We start from the raw sequence: 20,552 nt of genomic DNA, 5'->3' as shown, positions 1-20,552 counted from the left end.
TTAGCTTCGGAATGTGACAATTTATTTGGGGGGGGCCAAAGAGGCTTTCTGCGCCCCCTTCCTGGCATTGATACGATATTGAAGAGCAGCAGAACAAAACATACAAGACGAGAGTAGCACAGACCCCCCTCCCCCGGCCCAGAAACAACCGATTTCAGAACAACAGAACCGAAACCCACAGCCCACACAAGGCGTTTCTCCACCCGCGACCTCTGGCAGAGGAGCAGGTGGCCCGGAGGCCCAGCCCTGCACTGGGGTGGCGCCCCCGCCCCGCGTCTCCGGTCTCCCGCTCCCCCCACTAGTTTCCTGTCTTGAACCACTGGAGGCAAAGTTTAGCCAGCTGGGAGCTGGATGGTTGAACCACAGACAAAGGCAACAACACTTCATTTTTAAAATGAGAGAAAAAAGAGATAGCACCCCTCCCCAAATATAGAGCTATATATGTATATTTTATATATATAGAATTCATTCGTGCACAATTCATTAAATGAGCTTTTCAAAAATTAAAAAAAAATTATAAGATACATTTCTTTAGGCTTTTGCGTTTTTAAATTAAAACCAACAAGAAGTCTCCATCTCTACTCCACCCAATAGCAGGGGGAGGCCCCAGAACCCTTGGTTCCTTGTACTGTGGCCTCTTGCAAGGGGTCCCTCATTAGACCACCAGCCCCCCTTTGCCTAACTGAAGCTCTGCAAACAACAGGCACTCACCCACTGCTGGAGTGAGGTGCTGACTCCTTCAAGGCGGGATGGGGTGACCCCACAGGCCTGGGAGATGGGTACCTCGGTCTCCACCCAGCCTGTCCCCATCTTGGTGTCTTGGTAACTATCAATAAGATAGGGCCAGGATGGGGACACCCTCCCTCTCTCCTGGAGTGGTAGCCCCTAATTCTGGGCTTTCTCAATCTGAGAGGAGATGCAGACAGAAAAAAAAAACACCAAAAACCTTTAAACACTTTCCTTTTTTTTTTTTTCCAAAAGTGATTCCTTAAACCATACAAGCCCCCAAGAGGCTGCCTTGGGCTAGTGCATGGGAGCCTGAAAGTGGAACTGACCAGGCGGGTCCCACTGTCCGGCATGGGCCAAGTGCAAAAAAAAAAAAAAAAAAAAAAAAACAGAAAAGAAAAAATCCTCCCAAAACACAAAACTAACAACCACCAACAAAACCCCTAAAGACACAAAAGGCAGTGTGTCCACTTGGGTCCACCCGGAGGCTAGAAAGGCTGGTGGTGGCCCAGTTCCCCGAGCCAACAACTTCCTCCTTTGGGCCGACCTCTCACCCAGGACTGCCTGGCTCAGGGAAAGCCCCTGGCTTTGTGGTAGCTCCAGGGCCCTGGACTCCACCTTTCAAAGGTTGTCCCCGAAAGGCCAGAGCAGCTGGGCTCTTCATTCCAATGAAGCAGCTTTGCCTCTCAGAGGCCCAGTTTCCTGGCCTTGGAAGTGGGGTGACCCTTCCCACTCTGCCTGCCTCACTGGGCTCTGCTGGAGCCCATTTTGATCCTGACCCCTTTGCAGGGTGAGAATGAAAAGCAGCTGTGGGAGTAGAGGCCCCAGTGCCAGCAACCTCCACCACCACCTAATCCTCAGCAGCTGCCTGGACACCAACAGGTGAAAAGGCCATGCTTTAGGAAAAGGCCATGCTGCCCAATACACCCATTTCACAGACGGGCAAACTGAGTATCTGGGAGGGGAATGAGACAGGGATGGGTTCCAAGTTCCCACCTCAAACCAGACACCAGACCTCATCTGTTTCCTATGACATGGGGGCGAGGAGAGGGTGGCATTAAGGGGAGATGACCCCAACCAATATTGAACAAGGAAGAAGACCGGGTCTTGAGGGGTCTTTCATATACAAAAAATAAAGCCAACCAAACTGCAACTTCTGCTTGGTAATTAGGCAAACGGAAAAGCAGCAGCAGGGGAGGGAGGGCCCACGGGAGGCTGGTCTGTGCAAGTGTGGTGGGGGCTACTGGGCCCGGCTCAGAGCCACTCTGGGAGAGAGGTAAGGAGGGCTCCGCTTGCTCTTGACCCGGTGCCCACTTGGGCCCCCAGGGGAGCTGCCTGCCTGGGAGACAGCCATGCGCATGCGTGCCTCTGCTGGGGCAGGGCTGCACAGCTGGGGGTCAAGGGCAGCGACTCACCTGTGGAAAGAGACAGGGGCGGACACACCCTCTCCCTAGGGTTACCCCCAACCCACCATGATCACCACCGAAGGCTCTCCCAGAGTCCACAGCTCCTGTCTTCCTGACACCTGCAGCAATCCCTACCTGGCCAGGGAAGCTTGGGGGTATCATGGTCATTGGGGCAATGGGGAGGGAGATGCCCCCATGGGGTGGCGGTGGAGGAACCAGAAGGACCAACAGGCTGGCAAAGGAATGAAGGGGGGCAAGGAACCCAATTGTACCCCCTCACCAGCCTTCCTGGAGAGTCACCAATGCTGGGTCCCAGGAACAGTGGAACCCCTGCTGACCCCTGCCTCCCCCAATCTCAGCTCTACCTGCCTGGCCCCTGAAGCTTCTGGCAAGTTCCTTTGGGAACAGGGGTCATCCTTCTGTCTGAGCTGGGACAAGAGTGGAACCTGGGCAGAGCACAGGAGGGAGGGCTTAACTTGTCTCGGGCCAAGGAAGGGGGGCTGTTGCCGGGGTGGGGGCGCCCTCCCAACTGGGCCTAGGCCTCTGTCCACGTTCCTTACATTGCCGCCTCAGCTGTGCAATCGCTGCGTTACTAGTTTTTCTTTAAATATCTTTCTCCCCACCCTCCCCAACCCCTAGGAATCCCACAATATTTTTTTCTATTTCTCCCCCCCATTTTTTTTTTCTTTTTTTCTGTTTTTTGCAAAACTAATTCTTTCACTTTCCTGTCATAAAATCACCTCTGAAAACACAACTTCTTTACAAAAAAGGTCACGAATGACACGGACTCTCAGGAAAACACATTTCTATGGTCTCTGGAAACACCTGTAACTGGCACCCAGGTGGACACGCACCTGGTGTGGGGGTCGGTGTGTGTGTGTGGAAGGGGGAGGGAATCCCCTCTAAGGACAGAGGAGAAATACCAGCCCTTATTTGGGGCGAAGCCAATTGGCACTTGGACGGCCACGGAGCCAACAGAAGGGCAGGATGGGGAGGGGTCAGGAGCTCCAGACACCCGAACCCTGTGACCACCCTAGTTCTATCAATGTTTCGGGGAGGGTCGGAGGACCCTGCCACAATCTGGCAGGGAGAGTCGGAAGACAGAGTCCTCCCCATGCTTAGGGCCAAGGTGTTTGTTAACCACCCGGAATTCCCTTTCTGCGTCCTCCTTCTGACATCACTGGTTCTAAGCTGATACACCAGGAAGCCACCTCGAGCCACCAGTAAGGACTCCCACTCGTTGCAAACCACCCAGGTAGTGCCCCAGGGCTGGCCAGCGGGGTTGCATTCCCTGCGCCCCAGACCCCGGGTCCTGCACATGCCCGTTCTCCTGAAGGACACCGGGCCCCCTCGTCTATCCCCCGCTTTGGCCAGTCTGCCCTCCCAGCACGCGGCCTAAAACCGGGGTTTTGGTCTCTGCCACTGGTATGGACAACTCATGTTCCCAGGCCGCAGCAGCAAAGGAAGCTGCCTAGAGCAGTGGAGGCCTCCTGCTGCTTGGAGAAGGCTGGGCTGTGACAGAGCCTGGGCGATCACAAGCAAGAGAGGGGGCGGGGAGGGGAGAAGCCGGAGACCCTAAGAACGGTGTCCAGGCTTCCAACTCCCCGCAGCCAAAAGGAAGCAGCAGCTTGGGACAGGGGCCTGTCTCCCCTCGGCCTCAGTCCCCATTATGCCAGGTCCGACCACCCCAAAGGACAAAGGCGGGGGTCGGGCGCCCCGCCCCTGCACACGCGCGCCGGGAAGCTAGGCCTCCGCAGCAAACTCCTCGGACCTGGATCAGGTCCCAGGCCCGGCTGATGGCCAGGGAAGGTCCGGGACCCTACGCAAATACGGATACACGCGGACGCGCCTGGGGCGGCAGGCGCATGCGCAGCCGGAAGTCCGCGCAGCAGGTTCTTGTAGCACCTTTGGTTGAAACTGAGGGACCTTTAGATGCCCGGAGGCCATGGCAGGCGAGGTTCGTGCCAGCCCCTCCCACCTTCAAGAGAGAAATTAGGAAAGAGATGGGTGGGTGGGGCCCACTTGGGTGGTCCAAACGTGGGCCCAGCTCCTGCCGCCCTCGCACGGGAGAGGGGAAAGGGGGGAGAGGGGCCACGGCCGCCTTCATCTCCACCTCTGTCCTGGCTTCCCCATCCCTGCCCCTCCTTCCCGGGTTATCTGGAGGAAGGAAAGGGACGGTGCCCATGCTGGGATGGGGGTCCCCTAAGGAGCCCCGCAGCTGCCGGGGGTTAGCACCGAGAAATCAGATGCTGTGCGCGAGAGCTGGAAGCAAGCTGGGGAGAGACAGGGCGGGATGTGGGGAGGGCAGCTGAACCCCAGGTTCTGAAACTCCCCAGGAGCCACCCGGCAGGCCCCACTGTGCGTGGGCAAGGAAGGTGCCAAGAGGTAAGAGGGAGGACTTCCCGATGCCCTCGCCCCCACCCCAGCCCCACCCCGTTTCAGGCCTGCCCCTCCCACTGGGCTTCAGAGGGTCTCCAACTACCCAGCTCCATCCCGGGGTCAACACCGAGCCTTTTGAAACAAGCAAAGCACAGGCGGGGTTGTATGAGGGCGGGGAGTGTGGGGGGCGGGAGCAAGAGTATGACTTTGGGCAGGAGGGCGCCCCCCAGCCCCCCCCTCCTTGGTGGAGCGCCCCTTACTTGCTCGCCCCGCTGCTGCCACCCCCCGCTGCGGCGCCTGCTACTCCAGCAGCCACCTTCTCGAAATCCTCTGGGTTGCAGAATTCCTTGATAGTGACCGTGAGGAGGTTGCTGGTGACGTCGGTGACGACCACGTTGGAGCAGGGTGACATCTCAGGGCGCCAGTCCCCCGCCTCGGGCTCGGAGGCGGCGCCGGCCGGCTCAGGGGCGGTGGGAAGGGCCTGGCTGGCAGCTGCAGGGACCTCGGGAGGCGCCCGCTTGCTGGTGGCCGCCGCCTCGGGCGGGAGGGACAGGTCAAGAACCTCGGGCTCCCGCCAGTCGGGGTCCGACGGGCTCGTGGTCTCCGGGAGTAGCTTGGGGGGCGCGTCCTCCGGCTCGGAGGAGTGCGGGACGGGCGAGGGGCAGTCGGAGGAGCTGGAGCTGCGCGCGTCGTAGGGGGCACTGGGGGGCGCCAGGAGCAGCCCCTGGCCTGGGGAGGCGGCGATGTCGGTCTTGCCGGGAGGCGGGGGCTGCAGAGGGCCGGGCGGGGGCTTGTTGTACAGCGCGAACGTGCCGAACTTCATGTGGCGGACCTGCGTGCGCAGGATGCTCTCGCTGAACTTCTTGCTCTTGCCGATGACGCGGTTCCGGGACGGGACTTTGGGGCGGGCAAGAGTCCCAGCCCCCTGCCCGGCGCCGCCTGCGCCTGGGCCCTTGTCGATCACCTTCAGGTTCAGGATAATGCGGTTCCGCTTGGGCTCCCGCGGCTTGACCTTGCGATTGATGATGCGCACCGTCTCGGAGAAAGGGGAGATGGGCGGGCGAAGGCCGGGGCTGCCCCCCTGGGGGTCTGGGCGGGGCAGGGGGCGGCGGGACATGCGATGGCAGCGGCGGATGTCCTTCTTGAGCCGGTGCACCGCAGCGCTGGAATGCAGCTTGGGCGAGGAGGCGCTGGCGCTCGGCTTGACGGAGAAATGCACGTCGCTGATGCGGAGGGCCTCGGCCTGGGCCCGCGCCTGTGAGACAGAGGGCGGCAGGTGGCTGAGGGCTCGGGCTGCCCGCTGACCTCTGGACATCCCCTGCCTCGGCCACCCACGAGTACTGGGGTCAAGAAACCATCCTGAGGGCACTTAAAATCAGCCTGTGTTCCTACCCCTGCCTGAGTGATAAAAAGAAACAGGTTCAGACAGGTGATGCAAAGTGCAGAAGGCTGGGGAGCAGGGCAGACCCTCATCCAAGCCCAACTTGCAAGGCTTGACTTTCCCAGCTCGGCTGTGGGCCACAGGGACAGACTACTCACTGGCTGTCCTTGCTGACACACAGAAGTGGAACTGCCAGGATGTTGCATGCAAGCAGCCCCGGACCACTTCTGCCCTGGGAAGATCCTGGCCCAGCCTGGCACTCCTCCATGGACTAATTCTTGGTGACCAAAAGCAGAGGGTGATCTCTCCCTGCTCCACCCCACACCCCAGACCAATGGACCTATCTGTAGATGCCCTGAGCCCTCTCTCTGCCTCTGAACAAGCTGCACCTCCAGCTCAGTCTCACCTCCTCAACTCTGGGGGCAGACCTTTGGGCCCTCCTCTTCACTCCCAGCCCCTGGCACTTCCCCTCCTGGGTCTGATTCATCTGTCTGCCTAGGGTCTGGCTCGAGGCCTGGGTCTGAGCAAACTGGTGCCAAAGGATTTCAAAGCCAGCACCTAAAACCTCCTTGGCATCGGTTTGGTGGGGATGGGCTAAGAGGTGGGATGGACCTCGCCACAGTCTGTGCCAAGATGGCCTGGGGGCAGGACGGCTGGGCAGAAGTCTGTGGGGAGCAAGCGATATTTACTGCACCAGGCTCCTGAGCCCAGCTGCACACAGTCCCAGGTGTGAAGTGTGTAAAGCCCCAGGACTCTGCAGCCACCTCAGGGAAGGTGCGGGATGTGTGTGGCAGGGCCCTCAGAGACCCCAGGTCCAGAGCAAGAGACTCACAAGGTTAGGTAAGCCATCCTCCAGGGGCCAGTCCTTCCCTCACTAAGAAAGTGCTAATGAGTCACCTGCCAGCTGCTTGGGGTGACAGCTGCGACCACACACAGCTTCTACGTCCAGGGGGCAGCACTCCAAGGAAAAGACAGTAACAGGCAATTAGGGTACAGGGTGATTCAACGCAAGGAAGTACAGGTTCCAGAGGAGTACAGATTAGGTCCCTGTCTTGGAGGATGAAGCATCAGTAGGACAACAAACAAAAAACACCCTTGACTTTCCTGAGCTATGCCCCAGGCATCTGTGGGGGCCCAGGTGGCCTGCTGAAGGGGTACTGCTAAGACCAATGGTGGAGGCAGAGAGAGCCCAGGGAACGGAAAGCCATGGCTGGACAGAGGGTAGAGATGGGTGACCAGTCTGGGTTCTGTACAGATACCCTGGCTCCTGGTGGGGGAGATTGTTAGGCAGTGACTGTCTCCAGCCAAGAGAGCTGGGGTGGCTGAGAGGAAGGGCACATTCCCACGGGTCAGTCTCTGGGCTCCCCAAGAGTGCGAGCTTAACCAGAACCCCGGAGGTAGCCTGGTAGACAAGACTAGAGTGTATTTGACCACAAGCCCCAGAAGGAAGTTATTTGTGGAGTTAAATGCTGAATAAGTGAGGATGTCATTTAGAACGTGGAAGAGGCACATGTCCTCCAAGTTCTGTCTCAAGTCTCCTGGGGTGGCTTAGTTAACAATCCCTCCAGCCACTAGGTGGCAGCATATGCGGGCCCGACCTCCCTGTGCCAGGGCTGCCAGCTCCTCCAGCTCACAGCAAGTGGAGCCAGGGGCTGGTTCCCTCATACCCCTTCCCAGACAAAGGCAGGGGAAAGCCAGCCCTCCTTGGCAAGGCAGTAAGGGCTTTTTGCAGCTTCATCCCCAAGGGAGCTTAGGGGATTCCCCACTCTTTCCAATACCCTGGGGGTTAGCCTTTATTCCCTCTGAACGCTGCTGGGGCTCCAGGACCTCTGTAATTACGGTTCTGCCGGAGTCCAGCAGTGATGCATGGTCCCTGGGGACTGGTGAAGCGTGTAGACAAGGCAAACGTCAGATCCAGGATGAAACCCTGGCTGCTTGGTGGGACTCCTGGGACCATGAGATAGTATATGTTACCTACTTAGCAAAACACCTGGCACACAGCAATCACTCGAGAAATGCTAGACTTATCTATCCAAGGGGTGGTGCTTTTGAGAGTAACCTTTTTCTAATGCATGGCTTCCAACCTTTCTACAAAAAATGTCTTACTTTGTAATTTCTAAATGTTTTTTCAGAGGGGGTTAGTTTATGCTCCTCCTCCTCTCCCCTCCCCAGGTTGAGAATTCTTTGAAAGTGCGACCTGGGTCTGCCTGTGAATTAAAAATGGTAACCACAGCCAGTGCATTTATTGCACTCTGACGGGGTGATGGGCACAGCTCCCAGGGCTTGGCATGTACTACATCTAGATAACGTGGAAGATAAAGCCCTGGACTCTACCTCTCCATGATCACAAGCAAGTTATTTAACCTCTCTGGTCTTAAGTTTTTCTATGTATAAAATGCAGATAATGCAACCTACCTCATGGGCTCTTGTTCTCTTCAGAATAGTTCCCTGCAGAAAGTGAGTGCTACCTGAGTGTGATTTGTTTACTAGACACTGCCTCTTGGGTTCAGACCAAGCTGATCTCCATCACCCCTTGCAAATCTCTCTCTCATGCTGAGTAGCTATTTCATCTCGTCTCCAAATCAAGGTCCTCTCATCTGCCTCTCTGTCCCCTGCCCCACCAGCTCTGCAGCCTTCATAGTTTCCTGTGTGTGTCCATCTTTTCTCCTTAACCTGATGTGTACTCCCTGAGGAACAGGGTTAAGAAAAGAAGACATGATAAAGCTAGGAAGCTGGGTGATGGGAGCTCAGGTAAAATCACGTCCCTTCCTTGGGCCTTGATTTTCTCATCTGCAAAAAAGGGATACCATTCCCTACTTCGTAGGGGGGTTTTGAGCAATCGAAGGGAGATAATCCATGTGGGGGCTCAACACTATGAGGCCCACAGCCAGAACTACAGCTATTTAAAAAAGAAAAGCATTCTGAATCAATGCTCATGGCCGTTACCCGCTTCCCCGCTAGAGGGCACTCCAGCTGCACTATGAGAGGCTGTCACACAGCCCACTGGCATCCTGCAGCTCTGGCCCATCCCTCCCGAAAAGAAACATCAAGGGTTAAGATTGCTCCACGAATCTCCTAAGATGTGTGTAATTTGGAGACAAGGGTCACAGAAGGATGTAATTCTGGAAACCATTATTTCTTTCACTTCTGCTTTAAGTCCGAGGCAAACTTTATACACATGTACAGTCCTTTTGAGGGAAGTAGGGGGCTGGAGAGTTCACCAACTGGGCTTTGAGCCTTTCGGACAGATTGGAGATTCTGAGGACTTGCCATTCTGCACAGCCTTTTTTTCTGCAGAGTCCCGTCTGCCCTGCTCATGCCAACTGCCACAAAGTCATAGGTTGTCAGGGTGGGACGGGGCCTTGAGAAAACCTTAGCACTAGGGGAGAGACAGTGCTTGCCCACGGAGACCGCCTGCAGCCTTGCCTGCCACCTTGGGTCATCTCGACTTTTCTTTCCCAGACTCTGTTCTTTCTCATTAAAAAAATAATAATAATAAACATCAAAAACCTCTAAGATAGCTTCCTCTGGAGTTAGGTCTCCCTCCCTTGCCAAGGCCAATGTGCCATGCTTTTACTCTCTCCCCCTCCATCCTCATTAAAACCTCCAGACACAGCCAGAAGTGGGGATAACTGAAAACCAGTGGCCCAGCCTGGGTGATAAAACTCAAAGTGAAGTGACTTAAGGTCAAATTTAAGTTCGATCCTCCTGTCAGAAGGGAAGGCATGCAGAATAAATCCTGAGAGAGGCAAGCTAGAGACAGGGAGGCAGCCCCCCACCCCAAAAGAATCTCCCTGTTCCGCATCATGAGGGAGATCACATTCACTCCTGCTCTGGACGTGAATTCCAGGTACAGCCCCACCAGCTCAAGGCTGGGGGACAGCAGAGCTCTCACGTGCAGAGGCCACCTCCCTGCCACCCCCGCAGGCGGACGGCCCCACCTGCCTCATCCACCCTCTTCCTGCTGGCCTCCCCAGACCCTGGTTTTGTGAGCAAGGATCATCCTCCCTCCTCGTCCCCATTCCCAGGCCCCTATTGCAGAGAAGCTGGAGCTGGCCAGGGCCGCCTGCCAGGGGCTCGTCGGGGGCTCAAAACCACCTCCTGCCCAGCTGGGGCCCCCTCTCGAAAGGCCCGCCCGCAAGGGCGGCCGCGGATCTGTCCCTCCCCTGCAGGCCCCGTGTTGCGCCCGGGCTAGGGGCCCGAGAGGGGGCTGTTGGGGCTGGGCCAGGTTACCTTCAGGAGGAAAGTTTTGGGTTTGGGTCCCCTCTTCTTGGGCCCATACAGCTCACGCTCCCGCTCCCTGCGGCCGAGAAACACCCGAGGTTAAAACCCAGCCCCTTCCCGGGCCCCACTCCGCGCTGCCCTCCCCGGCCCTCCCGCTTCCCCGCGCGGCGCCCCAGCCGAGCCTCGGCCCCACCGCCCCTGCCAGCTTCCCAAACTCACTTCTGTTCGAAGGCTGCAATGAGCCGCGAGTCCAGGATGTTCTCTTCGGGCTCCCAAGTGCTGTACCTGCCGAGTTACACATGCACAAAATAAAAAACAAAACCAGAGAGGCAGAGGCACATGCGAGGGACCAAATGTGCGCACCCCCCAAGGTAAAAAAAAAAAAAAAGGCCCCGATGTCCGCTGCCTCCCTTCCCCCCTCGCTCCTGGATCCCGTGACACTCACTTGATGGCCCACCCCTTCCATTTCACCAGGTACTCGATGCGTCCCTGAAAAAGAGAAGGAAAAAAAGAGGAGAGTGGGGGTGGGGAAGATGCGGGGACGCGAGGAGGCGACGGCGCGGGGGTGGGCGAGAGAGCCCAGGTTAGCGGGACCGCTTCGCCTAGCTGGCCCACGGACTCAGGCCTCGGCTGCGGGGCTAGGCGTCCCGCCCTGGGAGGCGGCTCACCTTTCGGATCCGCCGTTTGATGATAGATTCGGCCGCGAAGACCCGCTCGCCCACTGCAGACAGCTCCATCTTGCTCAGCGGCACCCACAGCCCATAATACTCCCTGCTCCCGCGGCCGGTGCTGCACCGCTCGCGCACGCGCCGCAGCGCTCAGGCTCGGCGGGCGGGCGCGCGGCAGGGCGCGCGCTCGCGTTCCAGCTGCGGGCCGTCACGTGACCCTCCGGGCTGGTGCGCCGTTGCCAGGACCTCCTCCTCCCCCGGGGCGGTTGCTAGGGAAAGTGAGCGCACGCGGGACCTGGGCGCGCGCTGGCTCTTAAAGGGGCCTAGCCTGGCTCGGGGAGCCGCGGCCCCGAAGCCCGGGAAGGAGATGCTTGGCCTGCGGGAAGACGGGTTGTGGACAGTGCAGTCTTACAAACACTTTCTCATTCTCCCCTCCATCTTCCTGGCCCCCGACCGCTTAGTACCTCTCCCTCTTAACCCTCCCTTACAAGTCACTCCTGGGCCCTGGGCGGTGAAGGGGGGGTGGAATTTCTACAGCCGCTGCTCAGCCTCCCAGAAGAAGTTTGCAAACAGTTAAATATGATACAGCAGAAATGCATTTGCTGTTGCCTTGCCAGGCCCTGCGGGAATTTCTTTAAAACACTGCCCCCCCCCCCCATCCATTATTTATGTATTCGTGGGAGTGTGGTTTTGTAACCAGTTCAGATGAATTAAAACAAAAACGCCACCGCAGGAAAGGGTGGGGGGAGGCGGTGAATGGGGCCGAGGAAGGTCGGGGTGATCCCTTGGATTTGTTTTCAGCCGGGGTCGTGGGCGGGCACCTGCCTTCACCGGGAGGGAGGTCGGGTGAAGACGCAGCGAGCAAGATGTGGCGCTGGTTGGGGGGGGGGGGGGGCGGTCCAGGGAGAAGAGGCCGCGGGGTGACTACAGGCTTCCTACATACCAGATTGGGCCCGAAGCGGGTCATCCTTGGGTCACTCGGCAAAAGCCGCCCTCTCGGTCAGGTCTGTCTGTTTTCTGATTCCCAGGCCCCCTGGCCGCGTCATCCTTCTGCCGCCTACAGTTCCTCTAATGGTTCCGCCATTGCTAACGGGGAGACCACAGCCCAGCTTCCTATTTGGGGAGGGAAAAGGAGACTTCGGCTGTCCTGGAAGGGGCACAAAGCAGCCCTGCCACACAAACAGCGCCATATCTTTTATTTTGAATTATTTAAACTTTATTTTTTAAAAAAGAACACCAACAGCCCTGTTCTTTGCAAATTTTTTTTTTAAGTAAGAAAAAAAAAAAAGCAATTGTCTATAATCTCCATCCAACCGTTAACCTCTTCACGGATCTTCTTCGAGCCTCTGTCCCATGCCTAATAAACACACGTACCTATGCTCCTTTGTACGTTATATATATGTAGTATAGATGTGTATTTAAATACTTTCTTTTCACAGAATGGGATCGCATTGTTCACACTAGCTGGAATCCACTTTTCTCCCTTAATGATATAAAATGGACCTTTTTTGATGTCATTGAGTACAAATTTCCCAATCATTTGTGGTGGGACCCAGACGGGGGTGGAGAGGGCTGGGGATGTGGTTCCGATCAGGGCTGTCTCTTGCTTTCATTATTTATTTGTTGGAAAAGAAGATTTTTACATGTCCTGTGGTGCAACCCCAATTCTTGTGGTTTCAAGTCAACCACGTCAACATTTCTGTTTCTCATCCCTACCAGCCTGCTAATTTGTCCAATTATTACCTTGGGCGAGATCCCCCTCCCCTCTTAAAGTCCACATGCTCTTGAGAAATAGCTATTTGCTGTCCAGCCCAAAGTGGGCTTCTCTGTGAGTATAGAATTGCCCTCCTGGAGGTGGTGGAGGTGGTTGGACAGGTGAGCTACGTGGATATGAATGTGTGTGTGTTCTCAGGCTGCAGAACGCAGGCAGCTGGATGAAGCTGGTAAGCATTAACCCATTTGTTGGTTCTTTCAGCAGCTCTTGTGAGTCCTTTTTCAGGCTTTGTGTTCAACTGTCAAAAACAAAGTTGCCCAGGCCTGAGGAGCTCTGAGGTGAGAAAGGCATCTGCTACCCATGCTGGAATAAAGATGTATTCATTTCTTATGGCTGCTATAACATTACAGCAGTGATGTAACATTACAGGCCAGTGGTTTGAAATAACACAAATGTTTCATCTTACAGTTCTGGAGGTCAGAAGGCCCAGATCTGTGTCTTTGGGCTCTAGGGAGACAATCCATTCCTTGCTTCTTCCAGCTTCTAGAAGCTGCTGGCATTCCTTGGCTCACTCTAATATTTACTTTTGCCTTCCCTTGACTGACTGACCACCTCCTTCTAATAAGGACCTTTGTGATGACATTGGGCCCCCCAAATAATTGAAGACAATCTTCCCATCTTGACATATCTTACCTTAATTGTATCTGCTGAGTCCTTTTCACCATAGAGTTACATATTATGTAAAGTATATAAAGTATCATGTTCATAGGTTCTGGGGACCTATTTGGTGGGTGGGGTCTTATTCAACTTACTACAAAAGGTATGTTTAAGATGCCCTGGGGGTCTAGATATATTAGTCAAGACTCACCAGAGACACAGAACCAATAGCATATATATAGAGATACATAAGAAGACTTCCCTGGTGGCTCAGAAAGTAAAGCGCCTGCCTACATGGGGTCGCAAAGAGTCAGACACGACTAAGAGACTTCACACTCACTCAGAGATACGTAAGAGGAGATTTCTTATAGGAATTGGCTTTATGATTATGGAACTCAAGAAGCCTGCTGTCTGCAAACTGGAGAAACAGGAAAGCCAGTAGTGAAAGACCCGAGAACCAGGGGGCTTCTGGGATAAGTCCCCAAGTCTGAGGGTCTGAGAATTAGGAACTCTAATGTCTGAGGACAGGAGAAGATCGATGTCCCAGCTCAAAAAGAAAGGGAATTTGCCATTCCTCCATCTTTTGGTTTTATTTGGGTCCTCCATGGATACTGTTATCACTTTGCCAACAGAGGTTCATATAATCAAAGCTGTGGTTTTTCCAGTAGTCATGTACGGATGTGAGAGTTGGACCATAAAGAAGGCTGAGCGCTGAAGAATTGATGCTTTTGAACTGTGGTGTTGGATAAGACTCTTGAGAGTCCCTTGGACTGCAAGGAGATCAAACCAGTCAATCCTAAAGGTAATCAACCCTGAATATTTATTGAAAGGCTGGAACTGAAGCTCCAATACTTTGGCCACCTGATGCAAAGAGCTGACTCATTGGAAAAGACCCTGATGCTGGGAAAAATTGAGGGCAGGAGGAGAAGGGGATGACAGAGGATGAGATGGTTGGATGGCATCATGGACTCAATGGGCATGAGTTTGAGCAAACTCTGGGAGATAGTGAAGGACAGGGGAGCCTGGTGTGCTGCAGTTCATGCATGGGGTTGCACAGAGTCAGACACAACTGAGTTACTGAACAACAACAGTGAATACCACAGTGCCCTTCTACATCGGTAAGAGTGGACTTCTTTACGTGGCATACTGAATCTAATGCAGACAAGTGAATGATAATGTTTACCAGCTATTTGGGTGTCCCATAGCCCAGGTAGGCTGACCTATAAAATGAAATATCTTGCTAGAGAAGGGAGCATCCCACTGCCTAGAGGAAGGGAGGCTGGGAAGTCTCAGAGGTGGGGACATTTAATGTGGGACCTGAAAGATGAAGAGGCGTTGCTGCTAGTGAAGAATGAGAAAGGCATCTCAGGTCAGTGGAGAGGAGCTTCTGTGAGAGAAAGTCCCTCCCACCTCTTCCACAGTCTGACACCTCAGTTCAGTTCAGTTGAGTTGCTCAGTCGTGTCCGACTCTTTGCGACCCCATGAATCGCATCACACCACGCCTCCCTGTCCATCACCAACTCCCGGAGTCCACTCAAACCCATGTCCATTGAGTTGGTGATGCCATCCAACCATCTCATCCTCTGTCATCCCCTTCTCCTCCTGCCCTCAATCTTTCCCAGCATCAGGGTCTTTTCAAATGAGTCAGCTCTTCACATCAGGTGGCCAAAGTATAGGAGTTTCAGCTTCAACATCAGTCCTTCCAATGAACACCCAGGACTGATCTCCTTTAGGATGGACTGGTTGGATCTCCTTGCAGTCCAAGGGACTCTCAAGAGTCTTCTCCAACACCACAGTTCAAAAGCATCAATTCTTCGGCACTCAGCTTTCTTTATAATCCAACTTTCACATCCATACATGACCATTGGAAAAACCATAGCCTTGACTAGACAGACTTTTATTGACAAAGTGATGTCTCTGCTTTTTAATATGCTGTCTAGGTTGGTCATAACTTTCCTTCCAAGGAGTAAGCGTCTTTTAATTTCATGGCTGCAGTCACCATCTGCAGTGATTTTGGAGCCCAGAAAAATAAAGTCTGACACTGTTTCCACTGTTTCCCCATCTATTTGCCATCAAGTGATGGGACTGGATGCCATGATCTTAGTTTTCTGAATGTTGAGCTTTACGCCAACTTTTGCACTCTCCTCTTTCACTTTCATCAAGAGGCTCTTTAGTTCTTCTTCACTTTCTGCCATGAGGGTGGTGTCATCTGCATATCTGAGGTTATTGATATTTCTCCTGGCAATCTTGATTCCAGCTTGTGCTTCCTCTAGCCCAGTGTTTCTCATGATGTACTCTTCATATAAGGTGTTCAATAAATATTTTTTGAACACATGAGTGGGCCATTGATGGGATTTTTGAGAGTAAGTTTGACCCTATAACATATGTGTGAATTCAGACCCAGCAAACACTCTCTGGGTGGCTCCTTCCCTCGCCATGTTGGACTCAGGGAACTCAAAGATGGAAGAGGTGGGATTTCTACCCTCCAGGAACTGAGGTGCATGGAGGGATGAAGGTGTAAACAGATGTGATTTGTGCCAACTTTTAGTTTTCAACTTCTCTGAGCTTCAGTTTTCTTCATGCCTATCTTGTAGGGCTTCCCAGGTGGCTCAGTGGCAAAGAAGCCACCTACAATGCAGGAGACACAGGAGACATGGGTTTGATCCCTGGGTCAGAAAGATCCCCTGGAGGAAGAAACAGCAACCCACTCCAGTACTCTTGCCTAGAAAATCCCATGGACAGAGGAGCCTGGTGGGCTACAGTCCATGGGGTCACAAAGAGTTGGACACCACTGAACGACTGAGAACACACACTGATAAGTAAGCACATCCTGTAGTTTTATTATAAGGATAATGAGATAACACAAATATGGCACCTGGAACTCTGTTGGGCATACAATATGTGTGTGACAGTGGAGATTTATATATGTATATGCTCCAGTCTGATTTCGGTATTGACCATCCAGTGATGTCCAAGACTCTGGTGTAGAGTCTTCTCTTGTGTTGTTGGAAGAGGGTGTTTGCTATGACCAGTGCGTTCTCTTGGCAAAACTCTATTAGCCTTTGCCCTGCTTCATTCCGCATTCCAAGGCCAAATTTGCCTGTTACCCCAGGTGTTTCTTGACTTCCTACTTTTGCATTCCAGTCCCCTATAATGAAAAGGACTTCTTTTTTTGGGTGTTATTTCTAAAAGGTCTTGTAGGTCTTCATAGAACCATTCAACTTCAGCTTCTTCAGCATTACTGGTTGGGGCATAGACTTGGATTACTGTGATATTGAATGGTTTGCCTTGGAAATGAACAGAGATCATTCTGTCGTTTTTGAGATTGCATCCAGGTACTGCATTTCGGACTCTTTTGTTGACCATGATGGCCAGTCCATTTCTTCTAAGGGATTCCTGCCCATAGTAGTAGTTATAATGGTCATCTGAGTTAAATTCACCCATTCCAGTCCATTTTAGTTCGCTGATTCCCAGAATGTCGACATTCACTCTTGCCATCTCCTGTTTGACTACTTCCAATTTGCCTTGATTTATGGACCTAACATTCCAGGTTCCTATGCAATATTGCTCTTTACAGCATCAGACCTTGCTTCTATCACCAGTCCCATCCACAACTGGGTATTGTTTTTGTTGTGGCTCCATCCCTTCATTCTTTCTGGAGTTATTTCTCCACTGATCTCCAGTAGCAATTTGGGCACGTACTGACCTGGGGAATTCCTCTTTCAGTATCCTATCATTTTGCCTTTTCATACTGTTCATGGGGTATTCTGGGGGGCTCCAAAATCACTGCAGATGGTGACTGCAGCCATGAAATTAAAAGACGCTTACTCCTTGGAAGGAAAGTTATGACCAACCTAGGTAGCATATTCAAAAGCAGAGACATTACTTTGCCAACAAAGGTCTGTCTAGTCAAGGCTATGGTTTTTCCAGTGGTCATGTATGGGTGTGAGAGTTGGACTGTGAAGAAAGCTGAGCGCCAAAGAATTGATGCTTTTGAACTGTGGTACTGGAGAAGACTCTTGAGAGTCCCTTGGACGGCAAGGAGATCCAACCAGTCCATTCTAAAGGAGATCAGCCCTGGGATTTCTTTGGAAGGAATAATGCTAACGCCTAAACTCCAGTACTTTGGCCATCTAATACGAAGAGTTGACTCATTGGAAAAGACTCTGATGCTGGGAGGGATTGGGGGCAGGAGGAGAAGGGGACGACAGAGGATGAGATGACTGGATGGCACCACCGACTCGATGGACATGAGTCTGGGTGAACTCCGGGAGTTGGTGATGGACAGGGAGGCCTGGCATGCTGCGATTCATGGGGTGGCAAAGAGTCGGACACGACTGAGCGACTGAACTGAACTGACTGACTGATGCTCCAGTCTGGCTCATAACTAGAGAAAGATACACACACACACACACACAATGTGTATACTTACAACCCTTTCTTCCACTGAAACTCAGTTCTAGAAACTAAAACTGTATTGGTCAGTGGACACCAAACACTTTGTACAGCATTCGTCATGTTTCAAGGACCCTTCCAAGTGCTGTACATATGATATTAACTAATTTACTCCTCAAAATAATCCTGTGAGGTGGATACCATTATTCTGTTTCACTGTTGAGAATACTGGGTCTCTATCCAAACAGGGGAGATGCTGAAGCTGAGATGAACAATGCGTTAAGTTCTACATTCATCAGATGCCCCGCGTCTCCTCCCAGTACCAAGTGAGATCCATCATGTGATGTAAGTTGACTTAACAAAACTATGGACAAAGAAGCTGAAGATCTGCAGTCAGGTGTCAATACGAATCTCAAAGAATGGAAGCACGTATATTGCCTTCTGAAATATTGTGCTGTGAAATTATGTGCCCCCAGAGAAAGGCTAACTATTTTTAGAAGGAGAGCAGTAGAGACTTTTGGAAATATGCCTGAATAGAGTCATAATTGGGCAAGGGATACAGGGAACGCCAATTTTGGCAGAGGGATCTTTTGGAAAAGCAGCTCTGACCCAGTCGTTCCTCCTTTTAAGACTTTTCAACACTGGAAGAAGCTAAAATATCAACAAGGAGAACCCCCTCTCAGTAGCTCATCGCTGTCTCTAGAAGTCAGCAAGAGCTCTTTCTCATGGCAAAGGGGCCCCTCCCGAGGGTTTTCACTTCCCTGCCCTCACCCTGCACAACCCCCTCCTTTGGTCTCGTCAAACCACCTGCTGTCTTCTGAATGGTCCCTGCTTTTTCACACTTTCGTATCTTCAGTTCATCTGGGAAGCACCTACATATCTTTCAAAACACAGTCCTGATTTATCCTCCTGTATGAAACTGTCTCTGTTCCCCCAGGTAGAACTGGCTAGACGTCCTTGGCCCCATGTGAGTGCCTGCAGAGTTCTCAGAGCACAGAAGAGTTCTGTTTGGTCACTTGCTATCACTTCCTATAAAGCATGACCTCCCCGAGGGCCAAACTGCACCCCCCCTCCCTTCCCTGACACTGGGCAGCCAACCAACTCACATTACTGAGTGCCACCCATGTACCCAGCACTATTCTAGGTGCTGGAGGTGCGACAGAGAAAAGACAGATAGATTCCCACCCTCCGGAAGATTGTTATGAAGGCAGCTGCAGACGTGGAACACACAAGACAAGGGCATGATTTTCAGGCCTGTGAAGCGCCAGGCTGACTGAAGCCCAAGCTGGAATCCAGACTGCCGGGAGAAACATTAATAACCTCATATATGCAGATGACACCACCTTAATGGCCAAAAGCAGAAGAGGAATTAAAGAGCCTCTTGATGAAGGTGAAAGAGGAGAGTGAAAAAGTTGTTTTAAAATCCAACATTCAAAAAACTAAGATCATGGCATCCAGTCCCACCACTTCATGGCAAATAGATGGGGAAACAATGGAAACAGTGACACACTTTATTTTCTTGGGCTCCAAAATCACTGCAGATGGTGACTGCAGCCATGAAATTAAAAGATGCTTGCTCCTTGGGAGAAAAGCTATGACAAATCTAGACAGCAAATTAAAAAGCAGAGATCACTTTGCTGACAAAGGTCTGTATAGTCAAAGCTGTGGTTTTTCCAGTACTCATGTACAGATGTGAGATTTGGACCATAAAGAAGGTTGAGCATCAAAGAATTGATGCTTTCAAACTGGTGCTGGAGAAGATTCTTGAGAGTCCATTGGACAGCAAGGATATCAAATCAGTCAGTCCTACAGGAAATCGACCCTAAATATTCATCGGAAGAACTGATGCTGAAGCTGCAGCTCCAATACTTTGGCCACCTGATGCAAAGAGCCAACTCATTTGAAAAGACCCTGATGCTGGGCAATATTGAGGGCAGGAGGAGAAGAGGATGACAGAGGATGAGATGGTTGGATGGCATCACTGACTCGATGGACATGAGTTTGAGCAAGCTCCAGGAGATAGTGAAGGACAGGGAAGCCTGGTGTGCTGCAGTCCATGGGGTTGCAAAGTCAGACACGATTGAGTGACTGAACAACAAGAACAACAATGTAAGACTGAGATCGTGTGGTAGGGAAGAACAGGGTAGGTGGGTGGGGTGCTCAGCTAGGGTGGTTAGGGCAGGCCTTTTGAGGGGCTGGATCTGAGATGAGCCCTGCACAAGGAAAAGGAGGCAGCTGCATAGACCTGGGAGAAGAGTTTTTCAAGCAGAAGGAACAGCAGGTGCAAAGGCCCCAAGGCAGGGACATGCTTGGTGTATCTGAGGGACCGAAGGAAATCTGTGAGCCTGAAGTGGAGACTAAGGTCTTCCAGGAAGGCAGAGGCCCCATGTGCAGAGTCTTACAGGCCACAAAGGAGAGCTTGGGCATTGTTTTCATATCTGTAAGGAAACTCCAGGAGAGAGCTCATGGCGAGAGGAGATGGGTCATGGCACAGTGAGGTCGAGGCTGATGTAGAGGCAAAGCCTTGGGTGGTTGGAGAGGTTCTGAGCACTGAGCAGTGACTGCTTCTCCAATCAACCCCAGTCCAGCCTCCTGGATGTAAGTCCAGGAAGGTAGAGCTTGTGTGAGTCTCTCAGTCATGTCCAACTCTTTGCAATCCCATGGACTGTAGCCTGTTAGGCTCCTCTGTCCATGGGATTCTCCAGGCACGAATATTGGAGTGGGGTGCTATTGCCTTCTCCAGGTCATCTTCCCGACCCAGGGATCAAACCCGGGTCTCCTGTATTGCAGGCAGATTCTTTACCATCGGAGCCACCAGGGAAGCCCATGGAGGCAGTAGGCTGTGGTTAAAAAGGGAGAGCTGTGTTAAGACTCTCCAAGCTTGGGCACCCTCTAATAGAGAGATGAGCAAGGGTGAGAAGGCTATTCCCCTGGTCTGCTGGTTAGTTAAGCTTCTCTGCAAAGACATCCCAAAGTAAAAGGATTTGTTTTTCTCTTCAACA

The 20,552-nt window shown here is 52.7% G+C and overlaps 1 protein-coding gene across 1 annotated transcript; it reads right to left on the bottom strand.

Annotated features, from left to right (window-relative positions):
• On the bottom strand, window positions 1–11,160 carry CBX6 (chromobox 6). The gene is made up of 5 exons (XM_006071305.4): window positions 10,785–11,160; window positions 10,562–10,605; window positions 10,336–10,401; window positions 10,126–10,192; window positions 1–5,766 (listed from the first exon to the last, which is right to left on the bottom strand). Exons 1-5 carry the CDS (start codon window positions 10,851–10,853, stop codon window positions 4,768–4,770), a joined length of 1,245 nt encoding a protein of 414 aa, XP_006071367.1. The 5' UTR covers window positions 10,854–11,160; the 3' UTR covers window positions 1–4,767.
• Window positions 11,161–20,552: the final 9,392 nt, after the last annotated feature.

The sequence above is a fragment of the Bubalus bubalis genome, chromosome 4 (genome assembly GCF_019923935.1).
Source record: "Bubalus bubalis isolate 160015118507 breed Murrah chromosome 4, NDDB_SH_1, whole genome shotgun sequence".
Lineage (NCBI taxonomy): Eukaryota > Metazoa > Chordata > Mammalia > Artiodactyla > Bovidae > Bubalus > Bubalus bubalis.
Note: the sequence above shows the minus strand (reverse complement) of the source record. Positions and strands in the feature narration are given on the sequence as shown.

Coding starts and splice junctions, on each gene's coding strand:
- CBX6 (XM_006071305.4), bottom strand. CDS start 10,853: ATGGAGCTGTCTGCAGTGGGCGAGCGGGTCTTCGCGGCCGAATCTATC. Junction 10,402..10,561: donor TGGAAGGGGTGGGCCATCAA/GTGAGTGTCACG, acceptor GTAACTCGGCAG/GTACAGCACTTGGGAGCCCG. Junction 5,767..10,125: donor CCAAAACTTTCCTCCTGAAG/GTAACCTGGCCC, acceptor TCTGTCTCACAG/GCGCGGGCCCAGGCCGAGGC.